This window comes from Aquarana catesbeiana, linkage group LG07 (assembly GCF_042186555.1).
Source record: "Aquarana catesbeiana isolate 2022-GZ linkage group LG07, ASM4218655v1, whole genome shotgun sequence".
Classification (NCBI taxonomy): Eukaryota; Metazoa; Chordata; class Amphibia; order Anura; family Ranidae; genus Aquarana; species Aquarana catesbeiana.
This window is the reverse complement of record NC_133330.1, coordinates 272404494-272419298: the sequence shown is the minus strand read 5'-3', so window position 1 is coordinate 272419298 and position 14805 is coordinate 272404494. Positions and strand designations below refer to the sequence as shown.

Below are 14805 nucleotides of genomic sequence, written 5' to 3'. Positions count from 1 at the left end.
GCCTGGTACGGTTCAGGAGGGGGGGGGCGCTCTTTCATCCCCCCCTATTTTCCTGTGGTCTGCCAGGTTGCGTGCTCGGATAACGGTCTGGGATGGATTTTTGGAGGGACCTCCACGCCATTTTTTTTTTAAATCTTGGCGCAGGGTTCCCCTTAATATCCATACCAGATCTGAAGGGCCTGGTATGGAATTTGGGGGGACCCCCACGCATTTTTTTTTTAAATTTTGGTTCGGGGTTCCCCTGTGGGGGAATCCCATGCTGTTTTTTTCAATAACTTTTATGTGTATTGCCGGGACCAACAATTCATTATGGCCGCGAGTAGTTTTAAATGACTTTTTTTCCTTTGAAATGTCATTTTGCTCTCAGACTGTTCTAAACATGGGAAACATGCGCCACTTTACAGCCATACTATAGACACCCCCAGGTACGAAATTTAAAGGAATATTACACTTTTATTGTTTCACTTTAGGCATTATTAAAATCACTGCTCCCGAAAAAACTGACGTTTTTTAAAACTTTTTTTTGCATTGATAATGTCCCCTGGGGCAGGACCCAGGTCCCCAAACACTTGTTATGACAATAACATGCATATAAGCCTTTAACCCCTTCCCAACCGGGGCTGCCGATGTACGTCGGCAGAATGGCACGGCTGGGCAAATGGACTTACAGGTACGTCCATTTGAATTCCCCGCCGTGCCATCGCGCGCCGGCCGGGAGCTCCATGAGCCGGGTCGCGGGTCCCACGGACTCGATCGCCACGGGGATACCCGCGATTGCCTCACGGAGAGGACGAACGGGGAGATGCTGATGTAAACAGCATCTCCCCGTTCTGCCTAGTGACAAGTGTCACTGATCTCTGCTCCCTGTCATCGGGAGCAGTGATTAGTGTAGTGACACTGCTAGCCCATCCCCCTACAGATAGTAATCACTCCCTAGTACTGACTTAACCCCTCCCCGCCCCCTAGTGGTTAACCCCTTCACTGCCAGTGTCATTTACACAGGAATCAGTGCATTTTTTATAGCACTGATTGCTGTATAAATGACAATGGTCCCAAAAATGTGTCAAAAATGTCCGACATGTCCGCCATAATGTCGCAGTCACAATAAAAATCGCTAATCGCCGCCATTACTAGTAAAAAAAAAATATTTATAAAAATGCCATAAAACTATCCCCCATTTTCTAAACGCTATAAATTTTGTGCAAACCGTGGGGAAAAAAAGGACGTCAATTTTGTTTGGGAGACACGTCGCACGACTGCGCAATTGTCAGTTAAAGCGACGCAGTGCCGAATCGCAAAAAACGCTCTGGTCAGGAAGGGGGTAAAATCTTCTGGGGCTAAAGCGGTTAAAATTAGCACTTTCGATTATTCATGTTCGTGTCCCATAGACTTTAACGGTGTTCGAACACATTTTTTGCCTGTTTGCATGTTCTGGATGCGAACCGAACCGGGGGGTGTTCGGCTCATCCCTAGTCACTAGTGATGTCAGTGTCAGTTAGTGATGCTCCCAGATAGTGTCTCTAATAAGGGTACTTTCACACTGAGGCGCGGAGGCGCCGGTGGTACCTTCATTTTAGCAGCGCTTTTCAGTCGCTAGCGGGGTGCTTTTAAAAAAGGGTTAAAAGCGCCCACAAGGGCCACTGCAGCGCTGCTCATTGCTTTCAATGGACAGGGCGCTTTAGGAGCGGTGTATACACCACTCCTAAAGCGCCTCAAAGATGCTGCTTGCAGGCCTTTTTTTAGCGTACTGCCAGCGCACGGCTCCACTGTGAAAGTACACCTTTCACACTGGAGTGACAGAAGAGGCGCTTTACAGGCGCTATTTTTAGCGCTATATCACCTGTAAAGGTCCTCAGTGTGAAAGTAGCCTTAGCGTCAGATTGTCCGCCTCCTTATTAGAGTCACACTGATCACCACCATTACAGTATAGTGCCCTGATTACATTCCTAGATGTCCCCCTGCGTGAAAATGCTGCTAATTGGCTCTCCTCGCCACACACTGTGAGGCGAGGAGAGCCGATTACTGGCACTTCCTTGTTTACATGTGACCAGCTGTGATTGGACACAGCTGATCACATGGTTAAAGAGCCGCGTACGTGGCTCTTTCCAGAGATCGGGGTTGCGCCGTGTCCTAGCAACGCGGCGCGGCCACGATTGCCGCACTGTGCGCCCCCCACGGGGGCGCGAAAGCGACCATTCTGGGATGCCATCATATGACGTTGTCCTAGAACGAGAGCCGCACCGCCCCGCCGTCATTTGACGGTGGGCGAGCGGCAAGCAGTAAATATTATTGGGATTTTTGTTTTCCCAAAGACATGTAGAAAAATCTATTTTGACCTAAATAGATGGAGAAATTAGATTTTTTTTTTTTTTTTAATTGAATATATTATATAACAGAATGTAGAAAATATCAAAGTTTGTTTTTCCAAATCTTTGGTCTTTTTTCATTTATATGGCAAGAAAACAACCCAGCGGTGATGAAATACCATCAAAAGAACGTTCTATTTTGTGTGAAAAAAAAATTATAAAAATGTTTTTTGTGTACAGTGTTGCATGGCTGCACAATTGCCAGTTAAAGTAGTACAGTGCTGAATAGCAAAAAAATGCCCTGGTCATGAAGAGGGTAAAACCTTTCAGGGGTCAAGTGGTTAAAGCGTTTGTTACCCCAACACTTCATATTACTGATATGTGCCTGCTGTACCATATACAGTGGGGACGGAAAGTATCCAGACCCCCTTAAATTTTTCACTCTTTGTTATATTTCAGCCATTTGCTAACATCATTTAAGTTCATTTTTTTTCCTCATTAATGTACACACAGCACCCCATATTGACAGAAAAACACAGAATTTCTGACATTTTTGTAGATTTATTAAAAAAGGAAAACTGAAATATCACATGGTCCTAAGTATTCATACCCTTTGCTGTGACACTCATATATTTAACTCAGGTGCTGTCCATTTCTTCTGATCATCCTTGAGATGGTTCTACACCTTCATTTGAGTCCAGCTGTGTTTGATCATACTGATTGGACTTGATTAGGAAAGCCACACACCTGTCTATATAAAACCTTACATCTCACAGTGCATGTCAGAGCAAATGAGAATCATGAGGTCAAAGGAACTGCCTGAAGAGCTCACAGACAGAATTGTGGCAAGGCACAGATCTGGCCAAGGTTACAATAAAAATTCTGCTGCACTTAAGGTTCCTAAGAGCACAGTGGCCTCCATAATCCTTAAATGGAAGACGTTTGGGATGACCAGAACCCTTCCTAGAGCTGGCCGTCCGGCCAAACTGAGCTATCGGGGGAGAAGAGCCTTGGTGAGAGAGGTAAAGAAGAACCCAAAGATCACTGTGGCTGAGCTCCAATGAACTTAAATGATTTTAGCAAATGGCTGTAATATAACAAAGAGTGAAAAATTTAAGGGGGTCTGAATACTTTCCGTCCCCACTGTACTTGTATGAGAAAGTATCAATTATTCTTGTCTCATGCATGATTTACTGCTGCTGATACCAGTTGAGCCTGCCTTTCTTATATATACTGTATATATATCTCCTTGCATGACAATACAAATGGTTGATTTACAGATGTCTTTAACCCTTACCTGCACGCTGCTGTGCGTGTGGCTGGGGGACAGCTGGTGATCACGGTGTTCACATGCAGCCTGTGGACTCCTCTCTTCAGAGTTGCAACGGGAGGGATCAGGAGATAAAAGATGTTTCCTCTCCTTAGAACGACCTCGTTCTCTTCCTCCTGAACGATGATTATCTAAGCGACCTGCAAGACATAAGATGTCAGTGGTGGGTTAGAACTAGGGTTACCACCTTTTCTTCAAGTCAAACCCGAACACTTTAGGGTGCACAGCAATTTTTTTTTATAGTATAAACTATACAAATATTTTGCAATTAAATTACATTTCTAATCATATGAAGTTAATCACAAGAGTCCCCCATTTACATCAGAGTCCACAGAGTTCTCCTTTTACATCTGAATCCGCAGAGTTCCCCTTTTACATCTGAATCCACAGAGTTCCCCTTTTACATGTGAATCCGCAGAGTTCCCTTACACTGTAAGGGGGGACTCTGCAGACTCTGATGTAAGGGAGAACTCTGGGGACTCTAACATAAGGGATGCTCTGGGAACACTGATTTAAGGGGAAAACTGAGAACTCTAATCTACAGAGAGAACTCTGATGTAAGGAGAACACTGTGGCATGAAGGGGAACTCTGATGTAAGGGGTGCTTTGAGAACCGTGATTTACTTTAGTGTACTTACTCAGAGGCAGGAGAGAGATGGGGGGGAACAGTCACAGACAGGGATGGATGGTGAGCTCACTCACCGCTTGGGAGTCAGGACCTCTCATCCAGATGTATCTGAGGCTGCTGGACTTCAAATTTCCAACCCCCACTTTCCTTTTCTGAGGCACAGCACCATGGATTGGAGTGTGGGCAGACACAGAAGGGAAGGGACGGGAGGAAGAGGAGTAAATTGAGCCCTTTCTCCTCTCCCGTCTGTGTGTGTGTGGGGGGATTGTTAGTGCTGGTTTTGGGCAGTGTGAAAGAGCGTGTAACAGACACTTTCTGCTTACACAACTGCAGCCAGCAACCCTGCTGGGAAGCCATAGTCTGGTCTGAATAATGTGTCAGGGTTTCAGGTGGTCTGAAACCCGGACTCATGATTCCAAACCTGAACTGTCCAGGTGAATCCTGCACAGGTAGCAACCCTAATTAGAACTGAACCAATCTAATACCCAAAACTAATAGGAGGCCCTGAAGATATATTCTCTTTGACTACCTAAGATGTTGTGGAGTGCCCACTACCATCCCTCCCACAGAACCTGGCATTCACAATCCTAAGGCTCGATTCACACAGGGGCAACACGATTTCAGCGCGACTTTGCAAGGCGACTTCAACGTGGCTTCAACGCGACTTCAGCGCGACTTTTAAACAAATTACAACGCGACTTCAAGTCGCCTCCAGGACAGGCGACTTTGGCTGTGGCCAATCACAGGATGATCAGCTCTCTGGGAGGGAGGGGTTTGCCTGGGCAAACTAAATTTTTTTCCCTGTAAAGTCGCTTCAATGTAGATGGAGATCCGACTTGGAGGCGATTTCCATTGATTTCTATGGTACAGGTCGCCTTGAAGTCGGATCGAAGTAGTACAGGGAGTACGCTCTGAAGTCGGAGCGACTTCAGTAGTGTCAATTAAGACGCTCTGATTCCCTGTAATGTAAATCTCTTCTTGGGGCGACTTGAGGGCTTACAAGTCGGATCCCAAGTCGTCCTAGTGTGAACCGAGCCTTAGGGGGCATCAATGCTTCATAAAAACAGGAATAAAATCATGAAAATAAGTTATTTGGAAATATTTATTTTATATAATTTAAAAGCATTTTGACTGAATGCAAATGAGTTGCAGGTGTTTATTCGATAGCCCAGAATTCAACTTTAAAAGGAAAATATAGGGGGTCTATTTATAAATGTTTTCATACAAGATTCACACAGCTTTTACCCATTAAAAGTTAAACTGGATTCCAATGAAATCCAATTGGAAAAATGTGTGAATCTTGGGCGAATGTTGTGTGATTTTTGTATGAAAACATTTATAAATAGACCTCATAGTGAGATGTTGCACTTTTTATCTTAAAGCATTTTTGTTGTGATTTTCACATTTCTACATGCTTGCCTTCCATATCTGTGTTGTATTAAATGTAATCTTTTGTAGATTAGTAACTAGAGCTAATAGTTGCTCAGTGTTATTTCTATGCTTTCTACTTAAAAAAATTTGAGATAAGATGTCAGACACAGAGAGTTTGTATAATTTTCAATGGGTCAGCCGACGTATGTGCAAAAGTTTACCATTGTTTTTAATAGTGTCAGTTCACATATATGCAGCATGTTGACACCCATGGGCATAAAAGGTCATGCCCATCAATGTACACTGCCTTGAAAAAGTATTCATATCCCTTGAAATTTTCCACATTTTGTCATGTTATAACCAAAAAAGTAAATGTATTCTATTGGGATTTTATGTGATAAACCAACACAAGTGTCACATAATTGGGAAGTGGAAGGAAAAGGATAATTGATTTTCAAAATGTTTTAGGTATGTCTTTACCAGCTTTGCACATCTAGAGTGAATTTTTTTGCCCGTTCTTCTTTGCATAATAGCTCAAGCTGTTTCAGATTGAATGGAGAACATCTGTGAAAAGCAATTTTCAAGTCTGGCCACAGATTCTCAATTGGACTTAGGTCTGGACTTTTGACTGGGCCATTCTCTAACACTTGAATATGCTTTGAACTAAACCATTCCATTGTAGCTCTGGCTGTATGTTTAGGGTCATTGTCCTGCTAGAAAGTGAACCTCCGCTCCAGTCTCAAGTCTTTTGCAGACTCTAACAGGTTTTCTTCTAAGACTGCCCTGTATTTGGCTCCACCATCTTCCCATCAACTCTGACCATCTTCTCTGTCCCTGCTGAAGAAAAGCATCCCCACAACATGATGCTGCCACCACCATGTTTCACAGTGGGGATGGTGTGTTCAGGGTGATGTGCAGTTAGTTTTCCGACACACATAGCATTTTTCCTTTTAGGCCACAAAGTTTGATTTTGGTCTGCTCTGACCAGAGCACCTTCCACATGTTTGCTGTGTCACTTCCATGGCTTCTCGCAAACTGCAAACTGGACTTGTTATGGCTTTATTTCAACAATTACTTTCTTCTTGCCACTCTCCATAAAGGCCAGATATGTGGAGTGCAGGACTAATAGTTGTCCTGTGGACAGATTCTCCCACCTGAGCTGTGGATCACTGCCGCTTCCTCAAGAGTTCCAATGGGCCTCTGCTATCTGGTTAATGCTCTCCTTGCCTGGCCTGTCAGTTTAGGTGGACGGCGATGTCTTGGTAGGTTTGCAGTTGTGCCATAATCTTTCCATTTTCAGGTGATGGATTGAACAGTGCTCCGTGAGATATTCAAAGCTTGGGATATTTTTTTATAACCTAACCCTGCTTTAAACTTCTCCACAACTTGATCCCTGACCTGTCTGGTGTGTTCCTTGGCCTTCATGATGCTGTTTGTTTGGCTTGTTTGGCTTCACAGAACAGCTGTATTTATACTAAGATTAAATGACACACAGGTGGACGACTTTTTTTACTAACTTGGTGACTTCTGAAGGCAATTGGTTCCACTAGAATTTAGTTAGGGGAAGCAGAGTAAAGGGGGCTGAATACAAATGCATGTCACACTTTTCAGATATTTATTTGTAAAAATCTTGAAAACCATTAATCATTTTTCTTGCCTCTTTTTGTTGGTCTATCACATAAAAGCCCAACATTTTTTTTTTTTTTTTTTATGCTTTTGGTTGTAACATGACAAAATGTGGGAAATTTCAAGGGGTATGAATACTTTTTCAAGGCGCTGTACATTATACTGTAAAGGCTTTGTGCAACACATATCAATGAATCATGAAACGCATATCAACAATGCACCTAAAAATGCAATGCAAGTGCAAATCCAGCCTGAATGATTTTTAATGAATACATATCTGGATGAAAAAGTGTCTTTTTAATACATTTGTTCAGGGCTGTCTTTAATGCAGGGCAAACGGGGCACCTCTTTGCTGGGGTGCCCAAGGCATCTGCCGCTTGAGCCTGCGCTACCCGCAAATTTGGGCCCTGATGAGCGCATAGCAGAGCGCACAGAGGACATGAGAGGCTGTATTCCCGAGCAAGCCAGCAGAGGGCCTGGGGCCAGGAGCTCCACTGACGCTCTGACCCTGCTCCATGCAGCCTGTATACTCTGAACAGCGGCTGTAGTGAGAGCAGTGATCGGAGTGGGAGCCCCGCCCCCAGACCTCTGTATTCCCGAGCCAGTATAGAGAGGGGCAGGGCCAGGAGCTCCACTGATACCCAAACCCCACCCCATGCAGCCTATATGCTCGGGAGGGAGCAGCTGTAGTATGAGCAGAGATCAGAGTGGGAGCTCCACCCTGTATGGCCGGCCAGGTATGTCCTTACACCCATAGAATGCCTGACTGCTATCCTGAAACTTTGAGCTGTGTCATTCAACTGTAAAGTTATGCATTACGGAAAGTTCTCTGACCGTCTCCTGTACTATGTCCGCAGTCTCTGATTGTCTCCTGTAGTATGTCCTCAGTGCCTGATTTTCTCCTGTAGTATGTCAACAGTCTCTGACCATCTCCTGTAGTATGTCCGCAGTCTCTGATTGTCTCCTGTAGTATGTTCGGTTCTCTGACCTTCTCCTGTACTATGTCCGCAGTCTCTGATTGTCTCCTGTAGTATGTCCACAGTGTCTGATTTTCTCCTGTAGTATGTCAACAGTCTCTGACCATCTCCTGTAGTATGTCCGCAGTCTCTGATTGTCTCCTGTAGTTTGTCCGTAGTCTCTGATTGTCTCCTGTAGTATGTCCGCAGTCTCTGATTGTCTCCTGTAGTATGTCCGCAGTTTCTGACCGCCTCCTGTGTTATGTCTGCAGCCTCTGATGCTCTCCTGCACTATGTTTGCAGCCTCTGATGCTCCCCTGTAGTATGTTTGCAGCCTCTGACACTCTCCTGTATTATGTTTGCAGTCTTTGACCCTCTCCTGTAGCATATCTGCAATCTCCGACCCTCTCCTGTAGTATGTCTGCAATCTCTGACCCTCTGCTTTAGTATACATATTAATGTGCCGCTTTACTTGCTCAATTATTTGGGACTCCTCCATTGCTCAGTGAGTGGTAATGATGTGCAGCAACCTGTAGCAACCAATCAGTGAACAGTAGTGATCTGCTGTAATCTCTTGCAACCAATCAGAAAGCGGTAAGGATAGGCTGTAACCTCTGACAACCAATATCAATCGCTGAGTGATCTGCTGCAGTAAACTGATTTTGAGCCCACCTGCTATTTTTTGTATGTCTCAGAATTGGGGGGGGGGGCAATAAAATGTTTGCCAAGGGCCCAACCAATATTGAAGATGGCCCTGTGTATGTTCAGATTTCAAGATATTACAATTTTTTGTAAATCTCTGCATGCATTTCTGACCAACCTGTATCAGAATTCATTCGATTGGTGGATAGTCTTAGAGAAGCATGATAACTGCGCCGTTGCTGCTTGTAGCTATCCATACCACCCCGATCTAATGAGAAATCATCCAGCCAGGAACTGCGTGCTCGCTTATCCGCAGTAGTGGAGAAAGAGCGTCTCATCGAACTCACATCAGCCAGGACCTGCAAGGCCAGAAGGATACAAAAAAGAAGAAAATATCCGCACAAAAATACATCTCTACTTATATAAGGGATTGTTTGAAAGAAATGAAAGGCTGAACATAAAGTAAAGTAGTTATTGTGATCATTCATATGGTATCAGAATATAATGTAGTGTTGCCAATGAATACTGGATTCAAGATATTGTTGCTTTGTGTCCTAAAGAATAACTGTACTTTTCCAAAATTCACCTTTAACATGCAGATGCCATACTGTAAATATAAAGCTGTACGCTCTTTTAAAAGAGAATGGAATCTCTTTTTTTATATACAGCATGTACAATCTTTGTTTCACAAATAAACATTTAATACATGAAAATTTTATTTTTAGAGCGGTAAAGAGGTAGCACAATAGTAGCAGCTTGCTTTGAGGTATGCATTGTCTGAATGAAATGCTAGACAAAGATATCCTCTGACTAATTCACATCTCTGTGTGTCAGCTTGACCTTTTAAGCTCTGTAAACAACATTTTTACAACACAGAAGCATAGGAAACAGAGAAAAAAAATTAAAATGAGCCAAGAGCTCCACCTACTGACTGGTAGAAAACAACATATTATTCATACTGTCTATTTGTCTGACTATGTGTTTTGTTTTTTTTCCCCCCTAATATAAAACCACTATACATAGTCTTTAAAAAGAAAGCATGGTTTGAGCTGCCTGGCCCGTATGCCAAGGAAGGGATAAAAGACATTGGCAAGGGTGCCAGGGGATACCAAAGCTGTGTCAGCCACATTCAGGATGGGCAGTCTGATGTGCAACATACAGTTTTATTTTTACAATTTGTCAGAACACTGTCTACCTACTGTAAGGGTTAAATTTTTTGAGAAAGTACAGTCACAGTTTATATGTGTTGCCTGTTACTACTTTATTCTTTACCTCTAGGAGTCTTATACCATAAAGCTAAAAGCAACCATGTGGTGTGATGCACAGCAACCAACAATAAATCAACTTTAATTTCCCTGTGACTGGATGCTATGGATTATTGCACACTGTTACTGCTGTTTGTGCCAGGCTGTTAAATGCAGCTTCATATATGCTGGTAAAGGGACGAAATGAAGAGTAAACGTATTTTATATCCAAATCAAAAATATGCATAAATTAATTTATATAAAGAATAATAGATAACAGGGTATTCTAGGATAAATGAAAAATGGAGCTCAGCTAGAAAGCCTTTTGTTGGGAAAACATTCAACCTCTTCTCATTTCCTCAGCAGACAAAAAAGAAAAATGTTTCCATAAAATCAAATGGTGAAGATGTTTAGATCTCTAAATATAATCTATTGAAATTTTGTGAATTTCTGAACATTAAAATTATATAATTTAGAGAATCTTCTAAACCAAAATAGTGTGTCCTACTTTAAAGAAGATTTGAATTGGCTAATGAAGTGTATGCTATAATCAGGGCATGCCTCTGGTTATAACTGTCACAATTGCCTGTCTGCTTATGTCAGCTCTCATCCAATCTTTCGAGCCCTCAAATGGCTTGTGTCGTAGCTGGCCACATGTGCAGCACTATGGCTTCTGCATATCTAAATAGAGGCTAAAAGTACACCATCCTCTGGTGATAAAAGAGCGTTTTGTTCCAAGATATAATAGCACTCACAGAATGCCTTTATACCTGAATGTTACCTGCAATTCCAAAATTCACCTGCAGGGATACTGCAGGCAAATTTTGAAACCACTTTTCTAATACAACGGGTGCCAAAGGCAGACTTTAACGTGGTTCTAAAGTCAAAACGTTTTTTTACCTTTATGCGTTCCCTGTATTAAGGTAGAAAACACCCCACTACCTGTTCTACCCACTCCCATCCCTAAACACTTAACTGACTACAGTCATTGCTCCAGAGATGTCTCAGCTGCAGCACTCTTCTCACTTCCTGCTTTTACCAGAGTCACAAATGCCCTGTATACACGATAGGACAACAAATGTTCAATGGGAGCTTGTTGTCGGAAATTCCGACCTTGTGTAGGCTCCATTGGACATTTTCCCTGCGGAATTTCCGACAAACAAAATTTGAGATCTGGATCTTAAATTTTCCGACAACAAAATCCGTTGTTGGAAATTCCAATCATGAGTACACAATTCCGACGCACAAAATTCCACGCATGCTTGGAATCAAGCAGAAGAGCCGCACTGGCTATTGAACTTAATTTTTTTCGGCTCGTCGTACGTGTTGTACGTCACCGCATTCTTGACATTCGGAATTTCCATAAGATTTATGTGACCGTGTGTATGTAAGACAAGTTTGAGCCAACATCCGTCGGAAAAAAATCCACGCTTTTGTTGTCAGAAAATCCTATCGTGTGTACAGGGCATAAGAGCATCGGAAGCCATAGGCTCCTGCTGCTGTCAGTCAAACTCCTGTGAGGAGGGAGCGGAGGCATGGCTTACCGGTCCTGTGTGCGTCTATGGACGCACACAGCTCGTCACAGAAACATGAGCACATGGGTGCCTCCATAATACCCGACTTGCTAGGGAGGGAGGAACCCGGAGGAGCCGACAGTGTCTGTGCTCTGTGAAATATCACTCCATAGAGCAGGTAAATATAGCATCTTTTTCATTTTAAAGTGATCGTAAAGTTTTAGAATAAAAAAAAAAAAAATAATAATAATAAAACTGTTATAGTTACCTACTCTCTGCAATGGTTTTGCACAGAGCAGCCCCGATCCTCCTCTTCTGGGGCCCTCCGCTGGTGTTCCTGGATCCTCCTTCCTCCTGAGTACCCCCCTCGGTAGCTGCTTCTTATGGGGGCATTAGTGCAATTTCGATCCCTATTCAGACACACAACCTGGCTCGACTGGGGGTGGGGTCCACTCTCTGCTCACAGCTTTTGACTGACAGCAGCAGGAGCCAAGCCTGTTAGAGCGCTGAGAGAGGAGCTGCTGCAACGTGCACAGCACTGGATCAAGATCGGGCTCAGGTGAGTATTTAGGGGACTGGGGGGGGTTGCAATTAAAAGATTTTTTACCCTAATGCAGAAAATGCATTAGGAGAAAAAAACCTTTTACCTTAGAGCCACTTTAACCCAAACAATGTTGTCCTTTAGTATCACTGTAACATGTTGCTGAACAAATGTGTAAAAAGGAGCTTTCCAGTTTATCCTAGAATATCTGTTTAATTAATGTAAGGCTTAAAAGGGAACTATTACTTTTATTAGTTAAAGCAAATGTAAACTTCCCACCAATGGAGAAAATAGCTAAAAAATGCTGTATACATGTTAAAGCACAACTCAAGAGAAATATTTTGTTTTTGTTTTGGATAAAGCCCGGGGGAGATAAAGCTACTGTTATATTTTTGTTGTCATCTGTGTTCCCACTGGGAAGAAGTCAGGCAAAAAATGATTGAAAATCTCTTCAAAAGGAACACAAAAACAGAGTGAAAGTATTATTACTGTGTGCTTTCTCGTCCTGTGACTACAGCACCCCCATTTCTTGTACGAGTGACACAGAGACAGGAAGTGTGAAAAAACTCACTAATGGGGTCACGTATGGAAATATAGAACGTGAAAGGTATTTTAAGTCTTCCCCACTCTATCCAAAACTTAAAGGAAAAAAAAATTAGGTCTGGGGTTGAGCTTTAAGTGTCTTACTTTAATGCCAGGATAATTCAATTATTATTACAGTTCCCCTTTATAAAAAAAGGAAATAGCAAAACGTTAGAACAAAATGTTCAAAACACCCTTTAGAAAGTTACAAAAAAACAAAACAAACCTATAAAAAACAAAACAAAAAAAATATCCTGCAAAACAAACAAATACAAAAACAACATAAACAAGCAAAACAAATGAAATGATAATTGGTCAAAACTAGCAAATAGACAAACAGGGAAAGCAACAAGGTGCTTGCTTGTGGCTGTGGATAGGCGTTTGGCACAAAGGCATTAGAGAAGCTGATGCATCAGAACCAGGCAATGTAAATGATCTAGGTGTTGTTGGATGGTGAGTTCCTAATCCAGTGGTGCTCGGCCATTATAGGCGGTCCCCAAGCATCTAATGCACCTTTGAGGTAAAAGTCATGTTATATGATCCTCAAGAAGGTTGCTCTCACCCATATATACTGTATTGGTTGTCAAAAGCTCCCAAAACTAGGCTCTGGACCTTGGGGTTCCATCCATAGGCTGAGCACCTCTAACCCAACACTAGTAAGAAAAAAATGTGCTTGCAAAGTGAAAAGGTGGGATAGTGACAGTATTGACTTTGTTTTACCTGGGGGTCCTCCGCCAGGCGTGGCATAGAAGAGGCTCTCACTGATGCTGGACGTTCCAGCATCTCCCCGGGTATGTAGCTGCCTTGATTAGGGAGCTGCTCCCTGCTATACTCTCTAACCTCTGGCTCCTGAAAATAAAGAAACAGCTAGCTCATGGGATCAGCTTTCAAGATCACATACTGTTCCCTTGTGGCACACGGCAACACATTCTGGGGTCAATGCCAGATATTCCATTCTTCAAGTCACTAGATTATGTAGCCGCAGCTGCTGTATGCACCAAGAGGATTCAAGGAGTAGAAATATTTTATAAGGTTTGGAATTAAAGAACTGCAAATATCTACTGCAGTGAGGCACGTCAAGGTCAATTGTCCACTCAGAAGCTAATCGAAAAAAGAAATTTAAAGTGTACCCAGCACAAAACACATCGGGCAACCACTTTGTGAACCAGATTGATACTTAACCTATCAACGTAGAAACCAGTGCTATCACCATCACCATGCCAAGAATATCACTGGTCGTTTGTCTCCTGTTGCAGAATTTGAATAAATATGATGTGCATATTGTAATAGGATTTACATATTTAAATTTAGATTTGAAACTATATTTTGGTATATTTTATAGAAATTGTAGGAATTATGATCACAACATGTGCTTGATTATATTAAGGTTTCATTTTTGTTTGGGGTCCTCACAGGGAGATTCGTCCAATTTCTAATGTTAGTTACACTGGAAGTGAGGGCCACAGAGAAAAATTATAACCTCACAGAAGTTCTAAGTTTTACTCTATCCAAAATGTATGTGAAGGTTCTCATTAATGTAGGTCATGGTATATGTATGTGAAGGTTCTCATTTATCCAGGTCATGGTATACAGTGGCGATCCCCAACCTTCTTTTTTTGTCACCAGGGACCAGTTTTGTTGAAGACGATTTTTCCACAGACTGGGGTTGGGGAGGAAATTTGGGGGGGTTTGTGCATGGGGGGTTTCAGGATGATTTAAAAGCTTTACGTTTATTAAAAGATATAATTAGGTCACTACCATCTCCTCCTTAGCTCCACCTCCCCCACCTCAGATCATGAGGCATTCGATTCTCATAGGAGCACGCAACCTAGATCTTGCACATGCACAGTTTACAGTTCACACTCCTATGAGATTCTAATCCCGATGCTGATCTGACAGGAGGAGCAGCTCAGGCGAAAATGCAAGCGGCTGTAAGTACAGATCAAGCCTCCCTTGCTTCCCACCAGTCACCTCCTGCTGTGTGGCCTGATCCCTAACAGGCCACGGACCGTCACCTGTCCGTGGCCCTGAGTTTGGGGTCTTCTGGTATACAGTATGTATGTGA

At 42.8% G+C, this 14805-nt stretch overlaps 1 protein-coding gene across 9 annotated transcripts in view; it reads right to left on the bottom strand.

Annotated features, from left to right (window-relative positions):
• The window catches only part of CACNA1E (calcium voltage-gated channel subunit alpha1 E), a 1300209-nt gene that overhangs the window by 9439 nt on the left and 1275965 nt on the right, over window positions 1–14805 (bottom strand). For 7 of the 9 annotated variants that reach the window (XM_073593343.1, XM_073593342.1, XM_073593350.1 and 4 more), the window contains 3 exons: window positions 13461–13589; window positions 9038–9218; window positions 3604–3776 (listed from right to left, as the gene is read on the bottom strand). In XM_073593343.1, coding sequence (XP_073449444.1) covers window positions 3604–3776; window positions 9038–9218; window positions 13461–13589 — 483 coding nt within the window. The remainder of the gene's footprint in view (window positions 1–3603; window positions 3777–9037; window positions 9219–13460; window positions 13590–14805) is intronic. The other 2 variants (XM_073593351.1, XM_073593344.1) reach the window with 1 other exon arrangement.